General features: G+C 38.0%; 1 protein-coding gene across 3 annotated transcripts in view; it reads left to right on the plus strand.

Annotated features, from left to right (window-relative positions):
• The first annotated feature begins 634 nt into the window (after window positions 1-634).
• Window positions 635-22,531, plus strand: part of ANO3 (anoctamin 3) — a 120,858-nt gene continuing 98,961 nt past the window's right edge. For 2 of the 3 annotated variants that reach the window (XM_059848389.1, XM_059848390.1), the window contains exon 1: window positions 21,255-21,379. In XM_059848389.1, the coding sequence (XP_059704372.1) occupies window positions 21,334-21,379 (46 nt within the window). In that variant the 5' untranslated portion in view covers window positions 21,255-21,333. Of the gene's footprint in view, window positions 903-21,254; window positions 21,380-22,531 lie in introns of those variants that run through there. The other variant, XM_059848391.1, reaches the window with a different exon arrangement.

The following is a 22,531-nucleotide window of genomic DNA, read 5'->3' on the forward strand; positions in this document are numbered from 1 at the left end:
AACCACTTTCCTCAATATTACTCCTTCTTAATATTTGCTTAGAAAGACATGTTTTTATAGTCAAGGCTCTAAAATAATAAGCAGAGAAAGTGTGATGCATTTCTTACTAATTTTAAAGGAATTACATAACCTTTGGTAATTTATCATCCTACACATGTGCCATATAATGACTTGGGTGTTGACTTGTGGCGCAAGGGACAAGGCACAGGGGCCAGCATGGGCTGGGCTGGGATGCACTCGCTCCCATTGGTGTTGGCCCCTCCCAGGAACAAAATCTGAGTTGGACTCTCAAAGTTAGGAAGTCCACAACTTAGCAGGCATACAATTGTCTCTGCTTATCCTTGCTGTTTTTCTGGCAGCTATTCATAATGTGGTTCTCACTGCAAGAATAGAAGAACTTTTTAAAGTAGTAGCTTTCCATTTTAGAAATGAGCTGCAGTGCTTATCAGATGCTCCAGAGATGGAAGAACAGCTTCATGGAAATAGAGTTTAGAGTTTCTCTGTCATTGATGTAACAACAACAACAACAACAACAACAACAACAACAACAACAACAACAACAAAAAACCCACAAAAACAAACCTGATCTTTCTCTGCAGTGTTACAGTCTGGTTTTTTGTGGGTTTTTTTCTTTATGATAGGAAGTTATTTTTTGACTGCAAGTTTGGGCAAGCTGAACTAAAACTCACTTCTCCTTTTATTCAGTTTTTCTTTTTAAAATTTGATGTCTACTGAAGCTATCAAAATGTCAGCTGTTACAATTGAACTGGATAAGATTTCATCAGATGAGACTAAGAGCAAAAGAGCTTCCAAGCAAGATTTGAAGCAAGGCAAATCCAGTCAATCATGTGTTGATCATCATCATGGTTTTCAACTTCACTGCTCACGTTCTGCACCAGCTGGTAAGCATGTGTTTCTATGACTTATTTCCTCAAACCTGTGACTATTTACTCATGCAACATGTGGCAATTTAACTTACAGTTGTAAGACCCAACAAGGAAAACATAGGAATTGCTGCTGTCATGCAAGCATTATAGGAATTAGTTTTTATTTCAGATAAAGGGTGGAAATAAATGATTGTTTAAAAAGAATCTGTGTCTCCTGAACTCTCTAGAACGTGGCAGGGGTGGTCCAGGAGCCTGTAACCTTGGCATTACAGAAAGATGAGCTTTCCATAGGAGATGGTACAGCTTTTGTGTAAGTTAGAGCAGCCTGAGCTGCTGCTCTGAGAGGAGACTTGGCCAAGTGTGTCTGTGAGCTGTGCTCTCTAGTGCTCATCACTGTGGCTCTTTGACTGCTTTTTTCTGGTTTTTTTATTGTATGTAAAGAGGGAAATGCATATTGCTTGTTTTTGTATTGGGTAGGTGCTACCTGCAGGTAGGATAGGTTCATAAAAATGTCAATTTTTGTCAGCATCGTGAAACTTAAATTTTTCCAAAAATTCATAGTAATGAAAAACACAGACTGCAGCTGCCTTGGACTATCTAATATAACCAAGGGGACACATCTGTAGTTAATTAATAGAATCTCAGTTAATCCCTACACGTTTTCTTAAGTATTGGATAGCTCTTCACAAGGGAAACCCATTCTGAGAGTGGCTACTCTGATTTCTCTTGGACTACGTCTGTATTATGGCTTTCACAACTCCTAAAGAGTAATTTTATTTTCATCATGTTTTCACTTGCCCAGAACAAAACACAGACTTGACAAGAAGAGAATATCTGAATGTAATTGACACTCTATATCCTGTAATAGGACAACTGAAGTGCAGTGCGAGTCTGCATCTTTCAGACTGGCTGAAGTAGGTGAAGATATGAATCAAATAAATCAAAATTATATTTTCAACTTTGCAACACGTGTTTAGAACTTTTTCTAGTTATAAATTCAGTTTTTACACATTAAAATGGTTGAATGGTTGGGATCTTTCCTTTGCAATAAAAGCAGATGTCTTGTTTTTTCCGTAAGAGAAATTTTCTAATTTCTCTTTCTCTAAAGCCTTCAGTAACTCTTATAGAACAGAATTTTCATAGTCAATGCACTTCTGAAATTTGCTCTTGTATGTCAGCAGGGTTTGTAACGTCAGGAATTAGGTATCTGTCTGCTCCTCTGGGGTCCTATTACATAATTTTCAAAATACCTCTCCTACCCCTACAGGTGTCAGTAAAGAACTTGTGTGTGTGCTAGGTGATTTGCTGAGCTATATTCCTTAAATTACAAACTAACCTTTTTAGCCTGTCTTGTTGACAAAGAATTAAATGAACTTCCAGTACAAGCAACATACTGTTGCTCAGAATTCTGCACGAAGGAGGTAATAAAAAAAGACACTTCCTTGTTTGATTCTTCCATTCAGGAAAAAATATTTTCTTTTAAAAAGGATTTTGTCTTGTGAATATTTGTTGGAAACACTGTTTAATATTCCTGAAGCAGAACAACAAACATCTAATCAGAGTGCTAACAAACATCTCTGACAAATGTTTTGTCTGAATATGGAGATTTTCTTGGTTTATATTTTTGCATCATGAGCAGAATCAAATGAATGCTGATGCATTATCTTAGTGTTTTGGGGTGTTATAGATGATCACTTAAAGGAAATGCCATCTCATTTTTTTGCCTTGAAAGTTTTCCTTGATATATTTCTTTTACCAGTCTTTAGGCAAGCCCTGTGTAGTTTCTAGTGTGGTGCTGTGTTGGTTGAAGTCTGAATGGAGAAGTATAAACAAGTCCTATTTGGCTTCCACGTGTCTTTTTCTAAAAGAAACTTCTGCTTGCTCAGCCATGGCTATTGATACAAACAAGGAGCTCTTGCTTATACTGAAATGCTGGACCCTATTTCTTTGAGTAGATGTTTACCAACAATGCTGTTTGTCAGGCAGAAAAAAAATTCAAGCTATGGTAGTTGACAGAAATTTTTCACTTAGAATTTAGGTTTGGGTTGGTGTGGTTTGTTTGAGTTTTTTTTTCAAATGGTAATATAAAAACCTCCAGGGAAATGGACATCCTACATCTGGGTGCTGCCCTGAGGTTTGGTTTCTCTGCCCCACGGGGCTGCAGTTCCACAACTGCAGCCTTGGGAATCTCTATGTTTACTGTCAATGGACTTTAGATTTTAAGCTGGTTTTTTTTGAAAAGAATTTTTCAAGGACTCACATAAAATTGTTCATATCACCAGGAAGTGCTAGGAAGAGGTATGTAAGCTATGAAAACATGAAGTACTCATTGTTAACCTACAGAAAAGCAGTGACAGAGAATGCCTCCTTGTTCTTCTGTTCAATTTGCTGTTCACAATATTGTTTCTTTTGAGAGGTTATAGTTTAAAATTTATAATGCAGTGCTTGTCATATAATTCTTTTGGTATATAGAGCAGAGGATTCAATATTGAGAGATTTCACTTAAGAAAAGCTTTCCACGTTGTACTGATGTGTTGATACTTTTAAACATATGACTTACAAAAAGTGAACACTGACAAAGTAAAGTGGTATCCTGAAATATACTCTGATGTTCAGGGAATGTTGCTGGGACAGAAAGGAAATGTTGCTGGGACAGAAAAATATTAACCTTTGTTTTATTTTCAATTCTGATGCAGGTAGCAGTCCTGGGGTGGTTTTTTTGTGTGTGTGATCTGCACATACAGCAAAATACACTGCAGATTAATAACAAAAGAAGAAAAAGAACTAAAGTATTGATAAGTTCTGAGCACAGACTACAGAATTTTTTTTTTCCATGTAGAGCCTTATTGAAATCTTTAGGTGTTTGTCACATGCAGAAAAATATTGAGACCTTGGTTTAAGGAATGAAATGCATAACCAAGATCAGCTGATGAATGCCCCAGGAACAGATCAGAGACTTCCATGGTGCTCAGATTACCTGGACTCTGGGTGAGAGCTTGAATGGAGCAGTGACACTTTAGACATGGCAGATAATGTGGGGTTGGTAGGGATTCACATCTTAGAGATGTCGAGCAATCTTTAAAAAATCAAGCCCATCTTGATTTTTGAGATACTTTGCAAAGAAGAGCCTTTAATACAATATATAGCATGAATGCAAGTGTCACAGCCACAGCTCTTTGTCTGTAATGGAAAACAGGCTGTTCCAAATACAGAAATTCAGAACCATTTCTCTGTTGTACTGGTGAGAGAAAAATTTCCTCCAAGACCTGGTCCATTTGCTCTTCAGACTTCTCACATTCAACAAAGCTTATCTGAATATTGCAGATGTAAATATTTGTGCAGTTTTAAACCCTATTGTCCCTGATATTTGCTTTTCCACTTCATCTCTTGTTAGTCTGGAAGAGACAGAAAACACTTGACCTACAATCTTCACTGGCCAAGTCAGAGTGCAGCACTCGAGCTGTCCTGAGATTAGAAATGCAGGAAACCACATGGGTTTGACTCTGTGACTTTTACTAGAATGGTACAAGGCTAGAAGAACACCTACCTAAAGGTTTTGCCTTTAATGTGGTTCTTTCACTGATGAGTTTTTTGGGGCATCTTCTATGGTGAATGCATGTGAAGAGAAAGGGGGAGGGAGGAAGAAAATATTAGCTCATACAGGGATGGAGTAAAGATGTACCATGAGCTCCAACTGGAAGGTCTGTCACTTTTTGGCACTACCCTCTGAACTATAATTTCATTAATAATCTACAAAATGAGCCTATATCTAAAGAATAATTTAGAGTTAGCAGAGAGGCCTGAGACACTGAGGCATTCACCTCTGCCCCAGGAGTCACGACTTCTGTCCTTACAGGGTGTGGATAAATGGAAATTAAACTGAACACAAAAATGTAACTTTTCCCAGAGGCATAATTTATCTTCTTCATTTACTTCATTTACATGCACTTCCTTCATTTAATGGGCTATTTACTTTCAATAGAGAATGGAGCTTTTAGCAGACTCCAAGAAAAGACACTAATGACTTGTTATAGTGGATTTTGTTTCCCAGACTAACTCAGCAGTAATAGAAGTCTGTCTGTGTAAAGAATATGCTGACCTCACAGATCAAACTTGCTTTGGTTTGAAATGTGAGGTCAATACTTGCAAAACAGATAAGTGCAGGCTTGGTAACAACAGTGAAAAAATGGAAGCCAGAGTGAAGTCTGAGCACTCTTCCTGTAGTACAGTGTGTCTTACACTTGCAAAGCCCGAATACAACAGTGAAATACTTGCATTTTATCTGTGTGCTTAAGTCCTTTTTACTTGAATGATGAGCATAAATTGAGAAGCAGGTCTCCAGTATGTTAGAAGATGCCAAATGACTCAGTGTAGATGGAAAGGTCACTGAGGAATTTCAGGTTTCTTACAAGTTAAGTCTTGAGTTATGTGACTATATGCAATTGTAACAACGGGTTTTAAAAAACCAAGTCTGAAGCCTGTGAGCATCATAAGTAGAATGGACTGATGGCCATGAATCAAGAACTTTGGTAAGTAAAGGATGCTCCTCTGGAGATGCAGAATACAGTTGTATTTCATGTTTGAGCACTGAATTAACTGTAAATTCTGATGGCTGGGTCTAGACAATATGCAGTCAGGGAAGAAATTATATCACTTAGTATATTGTATATAAGTTACTGCTTGCAGTGTTAGAGACCCCAAATATGGGTTGTTTCATTATTACACTACAAAAAAGGTATAAAAACTCTGGCAGACTTTAGAAACCCTTGTGATATTTGTACCAGCATTGTAATATTATCTATGTTAATTTGATTTACAAAACCAAAACAATAAGCAAAGAAAAAAACCCCAATTTTTAGTTTTATTCCTGAAAACACAAGTTCATTAAAATTTAAAAAGGACATCATGGGAGAGAGAGAATTATATGGAATTATCTGTGCAGGAGCTGAATGTTATAAATAGAAAGTTCTGAGTGGTTCTGGAAGACTCAAGTGTCTTTTTCCAAAAGTATATAGTGAGAAAGGATATGGCTGCCTGTTAACCTCAGTCCTAAAGTGTGCTGTTTTGCTGGTAAAAGAAATTCGGAATGGTATTTTGAGGAATTATATATCTATATAAGCAGAAGTATTTGTAATCATTTAGATCTCTCTCATTTTTTTGTTCCTGCCTTTGAGGGGGGAGAGGGGAAGGCATGTTGGAGTCACTTAGATCCAAATATATCCACCTCTTGTGGCAGGACAACTATGTCAAAACTATCTGGCTGTATAGTTTTTGGAATCAAATAGCCTCAGGCTTCTGTTTTGAAGATTTGACTATTCAGGATTATTATTTCTAAAATACATATATTCTTTTGTGTATGAAAAGAAAACAAATATCACTTCAAAATAGTACCCTAAAAATAGCACATTACATGATGCATCATAAATCTTTTCAGTAAGCAATAGTCCTTATTCTGCTGCTATGCTTCTGTGGTTTAATGCAACAGGCTTTCTGTAAACTCAGATTGTAATCAGATGCCAATATTAATTATTTTAAGGTGTTGTTAACAAAAAAGGTGGTAAATTGTTCACCAAATTTCATTCAAAAGCACTTAATGATGTATTTTGAAGATGAGCTGTTTGTCCTACCTGAGTACTGAAATACCTGCTAATTTCTACAGTGCCTTCTTGAATATCTTGAAAAAACTTCTTTTTTCTGGTGCTTCCTTGTAGAAAATAAATTCTCTTGTTAGCAAAGTTTTCTTCTGGTAGGTACATAAACTGTTTTTCCTTAATTTTTTTTTCTCCCATTCTTTTCCAGACCTAATAAGGAATAACAGGCCAGTGATAATGGGCATGGCACTGGGACCATGAGTAGGAGGTCAAAACTGATTTTTGCTTTCCCTACCTAGGAAAGCAGAGAGAAAGAACTAAATATCAGAAATTCATGAAATCACTAAAATAACTTGAGTCAGTCCACATTTAAGATTCTTCTCATCTTATTTTGGCGCACCTTTGCCTTTTATATTCTAAAGGTTTTGACACTCAAAAAACATCCAAGGAAAACACCCTTGTAGAAGTATTAGTCTACTCAATCCTTCCTTCACCCAAAAAACGTTGTGCTGGACCCGACTAAAGGAACTAATGAATTATTTAACTGAACCACCATCAAAATCTCATGTTGCCATACTCTATGTTCCTCCTGCCTTATTATCTTCTGTCCAAGGATGAGATGTACAAGGTCTGTATGCTTTCTCTTCCAGGATTCTGGCTAGGGCAAGCTCTGCTAGTGTGGCTTTAAAGATAAAAATACTAATGAATAGAGGTTCTTGCCCTGGCAGCTTTGGCAAGCCAAAATGCTTTTTTTTTTAACTCACTTTGACAGAATAAAGACTGGATTTAATAAAGCCAGTCTTTCAGAAAGGCAGTTCCTGAAGTGTATCAATCAAAGTGCAATTATATTGACTTGTGTGTTTTTTAGAAATATCTGTCTTGAAAAATCCGAGAGAACTCTGGAAGTTTTCTCCCATAAAATAAAAAACAATTTAAATAGAATATGAATTTGCTAGGATGGTTGGATTTCCTGCTCTTTGGGACTCTAGAACACTTAGTATGAGTTGCCAATTGTTGCTGCTCACTTCAATTGACTAAAAAGTTCTGTCAAAACTAGACAGAAATTGGAGTGATTCAATACTCCAATTAGGAATAACGAACTCTCTATGCTTATTCACTATTTTTATTTTTCTTAATAAAAACCTAAGGAGAACATAAATCTTCTCAATTCATAGGTAATCAAAATAAGTTAAATGAAGTTTATTCCAAATGTTGACATCTAATTCTTCTTGAGAGTGATTTTTGCCTTGTCCTCTGGCTAATTTAACAAAATGATGTAACAAATGTTCAGGGGTTTCACCTTTTTTCTTCATTTCTGGAAGAATGCAGTTTGTATATAGTTTTCACACACAATATATCTGGCTTCTTCACTTACGTCAGGAAGGAAATTGTGAGTGCCATTCAAACAAGTACAAATAGTTTTTCTTAATTTATTTATAGATATCTTGTCATCTTCAAAATTCACAGAGTTTAATAAACACATTTTTTCCATTTCTCTTTCTGTTAATAGTATTTGTTGCAGTAGAATTAAATTTGATGCCTATTACTTTTATTTTTATAAAATTTTGTTTTCTGCTGTTCTAATTTTGATTTCCATATGCTTTCCTTCTGAGCTCCTTTGCTGTGCTGGAAAAAACAAAGCACAGATAATGGGGAGGTCTGGGAGGGAACTGTTATCTTCTTCTGCTCTTCATAACCAAAGGAATTCCTATACAGACTCAGGTCAAAATCACTTGTTTGATATCCTGTGGTGGCAGCAATCAGTATCCACTATTTCAGAGGAAAGAAAAACAGGAAAGCATCTTGGTCAGGTTTCCAGGTTTCTATCTTCAAAGATATCCTACCACTTGTTCCAACCTAGCAGCACTGAAGCACTGCAAGAGTTATGGCAACGAGCTTGGGGAAAATGCAGAGTTTCAGTCACTTGAGGTAGATGCTCCCACACCACTGCCTTCACCTAGTTCTAGCCTGAGGTAAAGGGTGCAAAATGAGTCTGGGAGGAAAAAAAAGGCTCTCTAGAACTGATCATCTTATGATTATCCCTGAAAACACTAATAACTAACACTAGGAATTTGACTCATAATCTTGTTTTCCCATTTTGTCGCCAGTGTTGATCCCTTTGTTTCTGTATATCTCATATTTTTCAAAGTTTAACAAGGTCTGTTGCTCTCATTTTTCTTCTCAACAAGAAAATATTATTGTCTTCCTTTTGTTTTACTCATTATAAAGCACTTGAAACAATCTTTTTCTTTGCTCAAATTCCTAAATTTTTCCTGGCCTTTGCACAAAAGTGACTTGCCTCATCTGCCCATCAACATTTTTGGTTTCATCTCATTTGAGAATTTCACTTCACATTACAAGGTGTTTTTCTTTTTGTTTATTTTTGTTTGTTTGTTTGTTTTTGGTTTGGTTTTTTTTTTTTTAATCAGTTTTCTCATTCCTTTCCACTTTGAAAGTGATAATTATTTGTAAGTATAATATATTTTAAATACACATCTTTGGTTTCTTCCTTAAAACCAGTAGTTTACCTTTTGGTTGCTTTCAGTACCTTAACATTTATTTCATCACTTTTTTAGTACTCTGACTTATTTCTCATTTTGAGACTGTAACTTTTTCTTGTGGTGCCAAATGGACAAGTTTCCACAGAAACTATAAGGCTTTGTGCTAATTTGGGCTAGAAAACAACGGGACCTTAAGTTTTGACTTCCTTGTTTACTCTTCAGCCTTTCCCATTTGGCCCCTTTCATGGTGTTTCAAGGCTACCAATAAGCTCAATGTTTGTTACTATTTTCACATTTAAAAGAGGAAGAACATAATTGTGGAGGCACTGTATTCAGTTTGCAATCATCTGTCAACATTTGTCATTTTGCAATTCCTTTTAGACCATCTTGATATCTTAAAGGTTTAGTTCTTGTTCTTCTTGCAGTAGGTATTGATAAATTACAAGATGCCTTTTCACTGCACATTCTTTGGCATGATTTTGTGTACTAGAATCAGAGGCAGAGTAATTGGCAGTGCTTGGGAGTGTATACATGTGGTATATTCAGGGTCCCTGGGACAAAGGGAGGAAAATGATGAATCTGACTCCATGTTCTTAGAAGGCTAATTTATTATTTTATGATATTATATAAAAGAATACTATACTAAAACTATACTAATCAATAGAGAAAGGATACAGACAGAAGGCTAAAGGATAATAATGAAAAACTAGTGACTCTCTCCTCAGAGTCCAACACAGCTTGACAGTGATTGGTCATTAACTTAAAAAAATTGACATGAAACCAATCAAACAACCACCTCTTGGATAAACCATCTCCAAACCCCATCCCAAACCAGCAAAACACAGAAGAAGCAAATGAGATAATTGTTTTCCTTTTTCTCTGGGGCTTCTCAGCTTCCCAGGAGAAGAATCCTGGGCAAGGGGATTTTTCAGAAAATATGACAGTGACATACACAAACATAGGATTGATTGTAAAATTTCTGCTAATCAAAAGATCAGACGTGACCAGTATTGAGACTGGAGTTTCCAGTATTTTCTTAACATAGAAATCCTAGTCTTACAGTTGCACTACAGATGAAGTCATAGAGGTGATCTCTGTCTCTGCTTTATTTAGAAGTAAGACTTGGAGCAAAAGCTAACTTTTTAATATTTTCTTTTTTCTTTTTGTTGTGGTTTAACCTCTGCAGGCAACTAAGTACCATGCAGCCATTCGCTCACTCCCCTACCAGTGGGATGGGGGAGAAAATCCAGAGGATAAAAATGAGAAAATTCGAGGGTTGAGATAAAGACAATTTAATAGGCAAAGCAAAAACAGTGAATGCAAGAAAAGCAAAAAAAGGAATTCATTCCCCAATTCCCATGGACAGGGGGTCAGCCATCCTTTGGAAATCAGGGCTGCATCAAATCAGTCTGTAGGGCTGCATTAAATCAATCCAGGGCTGTAATCATCACTCCAAATGTTCCCCATTTCTTCTTCCCCCTGCTTTATACACTAGGCATGACACCATGTGGTGAGGGATATCTCTGGGTAATTTGGGGTGAGCAGCCCTCGCTGTGTGCCCTCCCAGCTCCTTGTGTGCCCCCAGCCGACTCTGCTGGGGCAGAGGGAGCAGCAGAAAAGTAATTTACACTGTTTGAGCACTGCTCAGCAGTAATGAAAACATCTCCACATTATCAACCCTCTTTTCAGAGCAAAACCAAAACACAGTTCCACATTAAGCAACACACTTAGAAAACTGTAGTGAATTTACTCAGGAAGAATGCAGAATTTTGCCCAGGCTGAACTTGGCAGCTCCATGTGGAATTTTTAGGACAAAAGCTGGAGTGTGGTGGAAAAGCTGCTGTCTGTTGATGGTGAGGAATCCCACCTCCAACACGGAAAACATGATCCAATAGTTTCTTTAAAGATATGATCCTGGAATGTGCATGTCACTGATGGACTCTGGAATCAATCACTGGAAATAGATTAGCATTGTGTTGCTTAGATAATGAAATATATTGAGGTAATTTTTTTTTGCTTTTTTAGGTGTTGGAATCCCTTTTTGATTTACTTTGCCAGAAATTACAGTGTTAACATGGTTGTCCTGAGAACTTTGCCTCTGTTCTTATCATGCAATCTTTCTGTAGAATATAAAATTGATTGTTAGGCATAGCTTTGTGGCTAATTTATTTGTCTTGTGTATTCTCCCATCAATAACCTTTTGGACTCCCTTTCTACTTAACTACCATGATGGGGGATTTGTGCCTGGATGTGCGACTATACACATCAATCAGTAAAATGTGCTTTGGTTTTTTTTACATCTATGTTCACAGAATCATTGATTCACTTCTATGTGTGAATGTTGTAAGAAACAAAAACTCAGCCTGTGCTTCCTTGAAATATTTGGACAATGAGTTTCAAGTTTGGACTATGTGATATCCAAGTCAAGTAGGATCTAATAGAGGTGGTTTTTTTTGGGCTAAAAAACAAGTTGTAGACTTAGCAAGGTAAGTGCAGGCCACAGCTCTGGTATTCCTAGACTAAATGGTAATTTAAGTCAGTGTTAAACTCAATGGTGGCTTATAAGGACATGGCAAATGACAGAATCTTTCTGCAATTCTTTGCTGACTGAAATTTTTCTGGGATTGAGGAGTTTGTTTTCTAAAAGGAGAAAGAAATGCTTTATTAAGAAACTGATTTATTGCAAGAATTGATTTCCTGGTTCATGTAACTTGATTAAATAATCAATTGATAAAATGTTATCTTTTACCTTTTATGCTATCTTTTGTCTTTTAAATGTTGTTTTAATGGCAAGAATGGTATTTTAAAGTCATCAAGAGGACTCAGTTCTATTGTTCAGAACAAGTTTCAATTTTGAAACTTGGCCTTTAGGTTACACTTAAGTGTACAGTTCTGCAACTTTTAATATTCCATTTGTCACATGAAAGCAAATTCCACTGTTCTTTTCTGTGCAACAGTCTTCCTATATAAAAGCTATAATTCCACAAATATCTTTGCAACTAAATTGAACTGCATAGAAGTGTGTCTCATGAAGCAATAGGCAGGTATTTTCAAAATTTTAAAAGCATTTGAGAACTTCTGGTGGTGCATGATTGATTTTCTTGATTGAAAACTAAATTATCTTTGGAAATATTTGGGGTGTCGGAAAAGCATTTTTCATTATTTTTACTAATACAAAATTTTTTTTCCTGTCCAGTAAGGCACAAGGCAGTTAAAGCTTATTCTTTTGCACCTATGCCTTTAAGTTCTATATTTGTTTCATATAGTGTGAATTATGATGTATTTCTGCTTGCTGCTCTGTGGTTTTGGTGGGGTTTTTTTGTGTTTTTTTTTTTTTAATAGAGTTCAATTTTTGAAAGAGGAGTTAGTTTGAAGGCTGTTACTTTATTTATAGACCACCTTGAGCTTGTTCTTTTGGCTTTCTCTCTTCTCTTGCTTTGGAAACATGAAAGTGGCATAAGAAAGGCTGGCTGAATGACACCCCAGCTACTGCTCTAGTCCTTATCCCAGGAGAGACCTTGAACAGATGACACCAGTTATTTTCAGGCTTCTGGAGTCAATGGGGTAGTAGCCTAAAGGAACAAATGGTGAAACTAGTTGAAAAAGTGTCTTCCTGAAGTTCTTCCTGGCCCAGATGCCAGAATGGAACAAATAAGAATTATTCTTGCTGGGGTGTAGCTTGACTTGGCTTGATAGATGTCATATTTCAAAGAGCAGGCATGTCAACACTTGACAAAATCCTGTCTTCTTTTCAAATAAACAGAAACTCCTCTGTGTTTAGCTCTTGAAGGGAAGAATTGAATATAATTAACAGTTTATATAATATGTAAACCCCATGTTAGCCTTTTAAACCTGAGGTTACAAACTTTCTAGAAAATTTCTCAGAAAAATTACATTCTTTCTTTCACAGCATTAGAATGCACAGATAATTTTATGAGGACACTATTTTCTTCCTGCCTGTTGAAGCCTGAGCTTACAAACCAACTTTTGCTGTGGCTGCAAATACATGGGACCTTGTCCCAGTGCCACTTGGTGCTCCAGCAGCACTGTGTCCCAAGGACAAAGTCCTCTGCTGGGCTGGAACTTCCCTTCTGCTACCTTGTGGTGGCGTAAGAATACTTGGGGTGAAAAGATGTTTTGCTACAAACAATGCCCAAATGTATTTAAACCCTTCAGTGGATTTTAGATGACAGTCAACATACATGTGTTATGCAGCAGGGAGTGATTGGTGGTGGAATGGAAAGCATTAAAGAAATCCCCTGCCATCTGCATTTGTTGATAGTTTGGTGGCACGATGACTTGCAGATTCAAAGGCAACTTGTACATGTTGCCTTTGAAAAGATGTGTAAATATTTCTCTCTGCAATTATCATTAAAAGCTGTAAATATGTTTGAGAGGAAGAGTACAACCAAGGTCAGTTATGTGCAGAGAAAAAAAAAAACACCAAAGTCAAGATCTACTACAAAATAAACTATAGCTGCTATCTCCTAACAGTTATAGCTTTGACAGTTTTTTTGCTGACAATACTTGGTCTGCAGTACTTGCTTAACACTACTTTGCAAATGAGATCACAGGAACTTCAGTTTATGTTATTACACTTTCAGCAAGTGCTGTTCTGAGTTAATAAAAATGTCTGTAGTGCCTCTGGCTAAACCAAACATAGCTGTTTACACCATGGAGTGATGGGGTTTCATAGTCCATGGTGAAGACCTTCTGGTTTTGATTGTGTGAGCCATTATGATGATTTTAGTAATTAATCACAAATAAACAGGAAGATGCCTGATTCAGATAGAAAACCTATTTCAGAATTCCAGTTTTATGACCTTGCTGGCCATTTGTCTCAGTGTACAGGTGTTCCCCAAGGCTTGGGGCTTGCATGGGGTGATGCTGCTGCCATGGGTCCCACGTCTCTGGTCTTGAATGAGCAAGTGGGCTTCAGTTCACGTCAAAGCAGCTGAAAGATTACTACTGCAGCTCCTTTGAGACAGAGAGGGGGAAAAGCTTTGTTGTGGTTTGACACTGGCCAAACACCAGGCACCACAGAAGCTGCTCGCTCACCCACCCCTGCCCCAGCTGGGCAGAGAGAGAAAATTAACAAAGGGTCCATGAGTTAAGGACCTGAAGAAAACACTCCAGGAGTAAAACAGGCTTCTCTTAGAGGTACAAAGTGAATTTATTACTAAAAAATCAGAGCAGGATAATGAGAAAAACTCCTTATGTACCTTTCATTTTATTTTTTTATATTTTTATATACATATATACATATATATATATATATATATACATATATGTATATATATATACACACACATATATGTATATATGAATATATATATATATGTATGTATGTATATGTATATATACATAGTGTTTCCTAATCTATTTTCTTAAGTATTTAGCTTCTTTTTCATGCTTCTTAATATTTAATGTCCTATAGCTTCCACTTTTTTTTCTTACCCTTTGTAAACTACAGACTATGTATTTGGATATTACTCAATTCTTCAGCCTTACAAGATGTAACAAGCTTGCATGTCATGAGTGCATAATTAACTTTTGCTTGTAACTACAATTGATATTCATGTACCTAATTGTATTTTGTTCTCCAAATGTGTCTTTCTTTTGGTAGATACTTACAGGAAAAATGGCGTTGGAGAGATGCAAGGGACGTTTTTGCCAAGATATTGCAGAAAACTTCAAAATTGGAAGTTAACTTCCCTTCTGATCTTCCAGCACCACATATGGTATCAATCCAGCCAAAATTTCTTCTGTGAGAAGACTTACCCAGATCAACCCCAGCCCTACCAGTGGGCAATCCTCTTGTCTGTTTGGCTGCTGGAGCCTGGTCCTGTCAGAATGCTTACTCTACCCCTCAGCTGAGTGTAACTCACACCAAGCACAAATCCTCAGGAAAGTTCCTTCATGCCTTTTGCATGTACACATCAATGCTTTTGCTTTAGCAAAGCAGCTGGGTGGGTCGTGGCCAAGAATTGAAGGATGTAGAAGCTGTCATAGCTGTCTGTGATATTGGCAGCACTATGTCTCATACAGAGTAGATTAAACCTCCCAAATTTCAGGTGTCTCCTATCTACCAGATGGTTTTGTTTTGTTTTTGTTTTTTTTTTTTTCTCTCCTATAGAAGTTATTCTGGGAGCCACTGCTTTGTATAAATTATTAAATGTTTATCACAGCAACAATTTTCACTCAGCTGGAATGACATGACATCAAATACCTTCCCTGTGGTCACATAAATATTCAATTGGTGTGCAATGGGCTTTGGGAGAACAGAGATTTGAATTATTTCTTATACTTTCCAGAACCTTCACCAGGATACTTTGGTACTAGTAGATGCAGTTGCATTTACAACCAAGGAAAAGGGGAGGAAAACCTAGGACTGAATGCCCAGGTGTGGCTGGGTACAGACAGATAAATCCAAGGCCAGGAAGGCTCAGAAAGGAAACATTTGAGGGTTTTTTTTAATTTTAATATCCATAATACCTTATCTCTCTCTTACTCCACTGATTATTAGAACATGGCCTTGTTGATCCCTAGAGGATGAAAACAGTATGCAGTTTTTAATGTGTTCTTTGCAATTACTTGTAACTGGATTACATTCTAGTTTCAACAGCTTCTGTTTAAAAAAAAAAAGGAAAAAAGCTTGAGTAGCTCCTGCCAGCCACTGCCTTCTGCAAGCAATAGTCTGCTTCCTAGCAATTGTAAAATCTGCATCCATGTTATTGTTACATTACCTCTATGACATCTCTGTTGTTCTCTCTATCCAGGCCTGTAAGGGAGGCTACATCAATGCACTTCATGGGTACTTCAAGTCTCTTACCTCTTCTGAGAATAAATCTATCTCTGTGCATAAGAGGTTCTAGGTGCCAGGCTGATACAGCTCCACAAGCACAGAGTTAGTGTGAGCAATCCCCTGGAAAGGAGGAAGAACAGTACCCATGAGCTGTTCTGTGAGCATTCAAATTTTTTATTTTTATTAGTCATCCTTGAGTATTCTTACACTGAAAAAAATACCCCATGGCATAAATAACTCAGATAAATAATTAAGTGATTTATCTGAAATAAATACAAAGCTCTGCAGGCAGTCGCAGCATGCTTCCTTTTCCTGATGCCTCTCCCAAAATCTGTTTCTCAAAGCATCAACCTCAAACTGACAAGTGCCTCATATTCAAACAGTTACTGCACAGAGGTATCAGCGAGCATTTCCCTCCCACCATACTTGAGCACTGTTTCACGCATTTTATTTCTCCAGTACTGACAGAATGACAGAAATAAAAGACAGAAAAAGGTTCAACCATCCAAGACCACATTCCTTGTTTACCTCAGGTCCTCATCTGCTGCTCTGTTCTGCCATCACAGACTCCTTTTTGCAGCAAAAATGCTTTCCCCATCGTGTCTCCTTTCCTGCAGAACAGTTCCCCAGGGTCAAGATGAACTCATGTGTTATTACCATTTTTCCTGCCAGACAGCACCAGGGAAGAGGTCTGGGTACATAATGCTTGTAGCAATAGGGATTATTGTCTTTTTTTGTATGTCTTTGTGTACATTCCTAACAGGACAGTCAGTTTACAGAGAGTATGATGGGATTTTTCTTTCAAGATGTGGAGGAAAAAAAAAAGTGATGGCAGAGCTATACAACTTTTAAAGGAGCAGCGAAAAACTTTAACTCTGTGTAATTGTCAAGCTAGATTAGTTCTCTTAGGGTTATTCAGCTTTTGCAACATTTTGCTCTGAACATCAATATACTTTGTATGGTTTTATAACTAAGTTTTCTTTTTTCTTTTCTCCTTTTGCATTGAATTTTTCCATGAGCCATCAGCAAATAGGAAATGGATTTAAATCCATTATAAGTAATAAGAACTAAGAGCTTCTCTACATGGACCTAGCTTGAAGGTGATGAAAGACTTGGCTGTCAAAACTGCACTAAGCAGCAATAGAGGGTTAATCTCCAAACCAAAGAGCTGACTACCCAGGAGACCAGATCTTCTTAGAGACAAGAAATTTTTCCTAAATCTAGGAAGAAATGCCTAAATGGCAGCGTTTTTTTTTTAACTGTAAATTTAGATTATGCAGCTAAGGACTATGTCAATGTCTTGTTTTTAAAAGTATCTAGCACTGTAATTCTTGCAGCTCCTTGTACTAAGAACATGATACTCAAGAAACAATGGGCACATTTGCAGAATAGGTCTACGCTGTGAAAACAAATTAGGTGAGGGATAGTTTCATCACCGACAGTGATTTTTATTAGTCTAGCTGATTATTTTCCTTCTTATTTGAAAAATGAGGCTGTGATTCAGAAATACATTGCAGCAGTTTGATAGCTGGTACTGCAGAGTTAGAGGAGAATAATCTTTCTTGCTGTTTGCTTCAGATAAAATGTGAAATAGAAAACTGAGATGCATAATAGATGAGAAAAATTTCACAATATACAAGTTTTCCTACCTGAAAAATGTGTATAGGTACGTAAATTGGATGCTGCTATTAAAATTGAGTTTTTCCTCTACACCTTTTAATGTTTCTTAACATTAGTATTTTCTTTATAATCTTTTTGCATTATGATAAAAGGGTTTTTAGCAATGGACAATTCACTCATGTTTTCACTTCTATATAGGTATGTTCCAAGGATTCCAGTGTATACAAGGCACAAGAATGAGGAACTCTTTAAAATTCTAGTTTAGTGTTTGACCCAAATATTTAACAATAAAATTGAGTTTCTTTGCTGAGGAAAATGAAATTTTACTAAAAATACGGACTGTAAAGTTTCTTTGGTTCTCTTTCATGTTAGCTTGATAAATTAATCTCATACTGCAAAAGTTACTCCATTCAAGGAGGATGCAAACATAAATGTATAAAAGTAAATCATAAGCTTTTAAGTAAGCATGCAATTGCAGTGAGCTATAGAATTGAATCCCAAACACTTTATATCAGTCAGAAAACGTAGTTCCATGGATATAACAAAATTCTATCTATACCAGGAGAAAATGTCTCTTAAATTACCATAGAAATGCAATATTAAAATATGGAAATCAGTGAGATTTCAAGAGTTTGTGTCTTAGCAACACAAGGTAAAATCTTCATCAGTATGTTGTTCAGTTTTTTAATTCATCTACTACATACTGTAGAAAATGTGCTTTTTAGACCTTCTCCATAGTGACTGACAGATTCATGAGAGAATCATTGTGTTACTCTCAATGGCAAAATTCTCACTGTTTTCAGTAAGATCAAAAAATTTGGGAACAACATTACTGCAAATGTTAGAACAAGATGCAGAACTTTAAGTAGTGCAGAACTGCTCTTCTTGAGAGGTGGACTCAACAATTCTGTAAACGCTGATTTTTTCATGCTATTTAAATGTATTAGATAAAAATTGATAACATAAGTAAATTTGGGTGCTGCTGTAAATATTTAATGCTCTTATATAACTAAATATTCCATTAGACAGTGCTTATGAAGGTAGATTTTTATTTCAATGGCCTTCAAAGCCAATGTAGCCAATGCATATGAAGCCTGAGAATGTATGCATTTCTTACATATCTTAGCCATCAAGCCTTAATTGTTCTGTTATCTGCACTCTAAAAACATCTTCAAACCCTCCTTACCTACCAAAGAACTATATTTCAAGATCCTCATATTGATAATATTTTACAATTATTAAGTTTAGTCAGTTGACAGTGTGAAGGATTTAATTAAAAAATTAATTACCTTTGTAGAGGTAGTTTTCTTTTGCAGACCTTAGCCTCAGCTGTCTTATCTGTAGTTTCATGCATACATACCACCTACTGTTAGAAATAAAGTTTTATAATTATAATGTATATAATTTATAATTTTCTAGTCTCAGCATTTAATCCAGTACAGGGTTTCTGAGCACTGCCTTACCCTGGCTTCCTCTTCCCATCATTTTCTGTATTATGTTTGTGAAATCTACTTGAAATCTACTAGTGTCAGTAGTAGATTTTTCCAAAGTATCCAGTCTTATTTGGCAAGGCCATCCTTTGAAACTTGTTTTGTGTTCAATTTCTTTCTCAACAATGTCTGTCAACTTTAAATTCTTTCTTGAATTCATGAACTCTCTAAGTCCTTGTGGAGGATTGTGGACCAGAAATTAGAAGGATGGCCCTGAGTACCAGGCAGTTGACAGCCTCTTTTCCAAGACTGAGCGTGATAATCTCTTTCACCTGTAATTTTACTTGTGAGCCCCTCTCCTTCCCCTCTGCATTTTGTAATTACTATCATTGCAGAGCCAGCAATGGCCCTCTTTTGTTTCGTGCTGCTAAGAGAAGGAGCACAATGCACACTGCTCTTCTACTTCATAGGCAAGTCAAAAGGTCAGCCAAGGTTTCCCAAAGAATAGATCTGCCCTAGAACCTGACAAAGGTTTAGACCCTTGCAGTGGAAGAACGGCATTTGCTTGTTGCAGATTGCATATGTTTATTAACTATTAAATTTGTAGTTTTTATTATACTCTCTTTTTGTTTTTTCTGGCTGACTTTCAGGATATAGATTTGGTTTTAATCTTTATGAATCCACTCTGATGTCTACATTAAAGCTTGAATGTAAACAACAAAGATTTTATTCTACCTCTTTTTTTTAGCTTGCTTTTAGTTTGCCAGAACTTGTTGATCAGCAAGTCAGCCGGCTGACTTATTCTGCCATGCAACATTTATAGTGCTGTACCTCAGCAGGAAAAAGCTGTTCTCAGGAGCTTTTCTAAAATTGCAGGAGTGCAGAGGAATGCCTCATCTGTTACCTTCACTGTGCAAACTGCCACTGGAGACCAAAAAATGAGTAAGATACATACTATAGCACTATAGTTTCTGCATCTTTTCTTAAACTCACCGCAAACCTTTTGCAAATGTTGCAGAGCAACCCGAAATGTGGTCAGCTATCCTGAGGAGGTAAGTTTATTTTTTCCCCTTATGGTGTCAATTGGATGTGTCAGCTGCGTGTATTGTAAGAGCAATATCTGTTGTACTCTAAACAAAGTGCTGGGGAATACCTCACCAGTTAGGATGCAATTTTTATTTTGCCTGCCTTTCTACGTGCATGGATGTATTGGTTTATATACAGTTATTCAATATGTTTTCATAGTGGAAAAACATTCTTACACAAAAAAATGTGTGTATCCATCTTTTTTGCTTAACTACACCGATATAGACAAAGTACAATTTATAGTACAGACTGTAGTATGGAGTGGCATTTATGTAATTTTTTAGCAGACTGTACATGACAAACCCAGCTATGGGGAAGTTCTGCCTTTACTGTCAGAGGAAATCTGACAGGACACAAATGGAACCACAGACTTTGAAGGAATACTGTAGTAACCTGTGCTAGTTAGGTGATTGAATTAACTTTTGATGAGTAAATAATGTTTGTATCCCCAAATGGAGAAGAGGATACAGATACTCCCAGATGCAGGCTAGAATATTTGACTGAATTACTTTAGGAGGACGAACCCCCCCCGCCCCCCCCCCCCCCCCAGATTATTGTGGTAGAAAAATAAATTAAAAAGAAACCCAAAACATTCTACAGGAATTGAAGGATACTATCATAAAACTTATTCAGAATCCAGAGAGAATAATGTGAGCAGAGAGCAACAGGAAAAGAAATAAACCCCTTTTCTAGTTTGAATCTTCTGTTGTCTAGAATGAGCTACTGGCATACTCCATAGAGAAAAGGGAAATTATGATATAAATAGCATAGAAATGGGCCACATCAGGATTGAATTTGTAATTTAGTATCTTGTAAAAAATTACCTGCAGGAAGGTTGAGACTCTAAAGTTTTATAAAATACATAGAAATAAAAAAAGCTGTGATGCAACTTGGGGACGCGGTGTGAGGAGGGGGATGGAATCGATGTAGCACCAAAACTCACAACGTTGAGATTTAAACGCAGCCGTTACCGCGTAAAGGAGATGCAATTTTTACTTTGCTGTCCTTCACCTCAATAAGGAACACCTGATGTTTTCTAAAAAGGGAGACGAGGGTACAGCAAGGTAATAGTGATAACGGGGCTGCGGCCAGCGCTCCTCCTCACCGGGGTGCGCACAGCCTTTCCCACCGATTCCCGCTGGCAGCATTCCCGGGCTACGGGCGGAGGCACAGCCTCGGCTCCGCGCCCGCCCCTCGCCCCTCGCGCCCGGTGTGACCGCCTCCCCCGCAGGCGCTGCCGGCGCCATTCCCCGGGCCGTTCGTTCCCCCGTTCGTTCCCCCGTTCGTTCCCCCGTTCGTTCCCCCGGCTTCCGCTGCGCGACGGGCCGGGCCGGGCCGGGCCGCGCCGCTGGGTGCCCGCCCCCCGCCGCCGCAGCCGGCGGGCTGGCAGCTGGGAGCCTGTGCTCCGCCAGGATGGTTCATCACTCGGGCTCCATCCAGTCCTTTCGCCAGCAGAAAGGTCAGTACGAGCCCCGCCGTGCCCACCCATCGGGAGGCCACCGCACCTGCCCGCCCTGCGGGAGCGGGCAGCCTCGGGGGGGGGGCAGCCTGTGGGTGGGCGGCCTCAGAGGGGGCACCCCGGTCTGGCCGCGGTGTCCGTGCGGGATTGCCCGCGGGTGCCGGCGCGTTTTGTGTGCGTGCTTGCACTCTGCCCGGGGTGCTGGCCTGCGGCTGTGCCTGCACTCTCCCCGGGTTGCTGGCATGCGGCTGTGCCCGCTCCTGCTCTGGAGCCGCACCGGGGCTGGCGGATGCTTTGCTGGGCGTCAATGCGGCTGCGGCGGGGCCGAGCCCTGAATCGTCCGCGCCCCGGGGCTGGGGGCCGAAGGGCCCAGCCCGGCGTCGGCCCGGCCCCGCCCAAGTTTTTCTTCCCGAAGGGCGGTGCTGCTTTGGTTCTCACTGTACAGGTGAGTCTAAAGATGGCTCTATGCGTGATACAGACAGGTCGTTCAGCCTCTAGAGTTCACTGCGGTTGTTAGTAGGTTTGTTTTTAGGTTTTAGTCTTCGTGTCAGCCTGTAACCCAAGTACAAAAGTAGAGGAAGAATATTAGCTGTAATTGTGAGCAGGGCTCTGGTGTTGTAGGTGCAGATACAACTTAGGTTCAGTCTATCTATTGTTTTTCTGTCTGGGATTTTAGTTGCCAAACAGAAGCTCTTTGCTGGTCAGCAAATATAAAGGTGAATTTCCAATTGTGATTACCATCACCATAAAACCTGTATTGTGTTCATGTTAGAAAAAAGTTCTCAATGAACTTTTTTTATTTATTTCTTGATCATGGAACCAGTATTTTTCTATATTTTTTCTCTCTAATTCTACTTCAATGGATCAGATAAACCAAGATTTCTCTCACTTTGTTCTCCTTCAGTCATTGATGAACTTTTTTTTTAAATTATTCTTATAGTGCAGTATGGTGTAAATTATGATAGGAAATGGTATTCTTTATACATAAATCACGAGGTCGCTTACTATATTTTGCCTCATTCAAGTTCTTCTCTTTGACTGGTTATTTGAAAATAAATAATTCAAAGCGCTTTTTCCATTCTGGTAATCCTATAATAAATTTACTTCTTTGCTTTAGAGGTTTTGCATTTAATGCCCGTCTTGTGTGCAGTA

Source organism: Haemorhous mexicanus, chromosome 6 (genome assembly GCF_027477595.1).
Source record: "Haemorhous mexicanus isolate bHaeMex1 chromosome 6, bHaeMex1.pri, whole genome shotgun sequence".
In the NCBI taxonomy this organism is placed as follows: Eukaryota; Metazoa; Chordata; class Aves; order Passeriformes; family Fringillidae; genus Haemorhous; species Haemorhous mexicanus.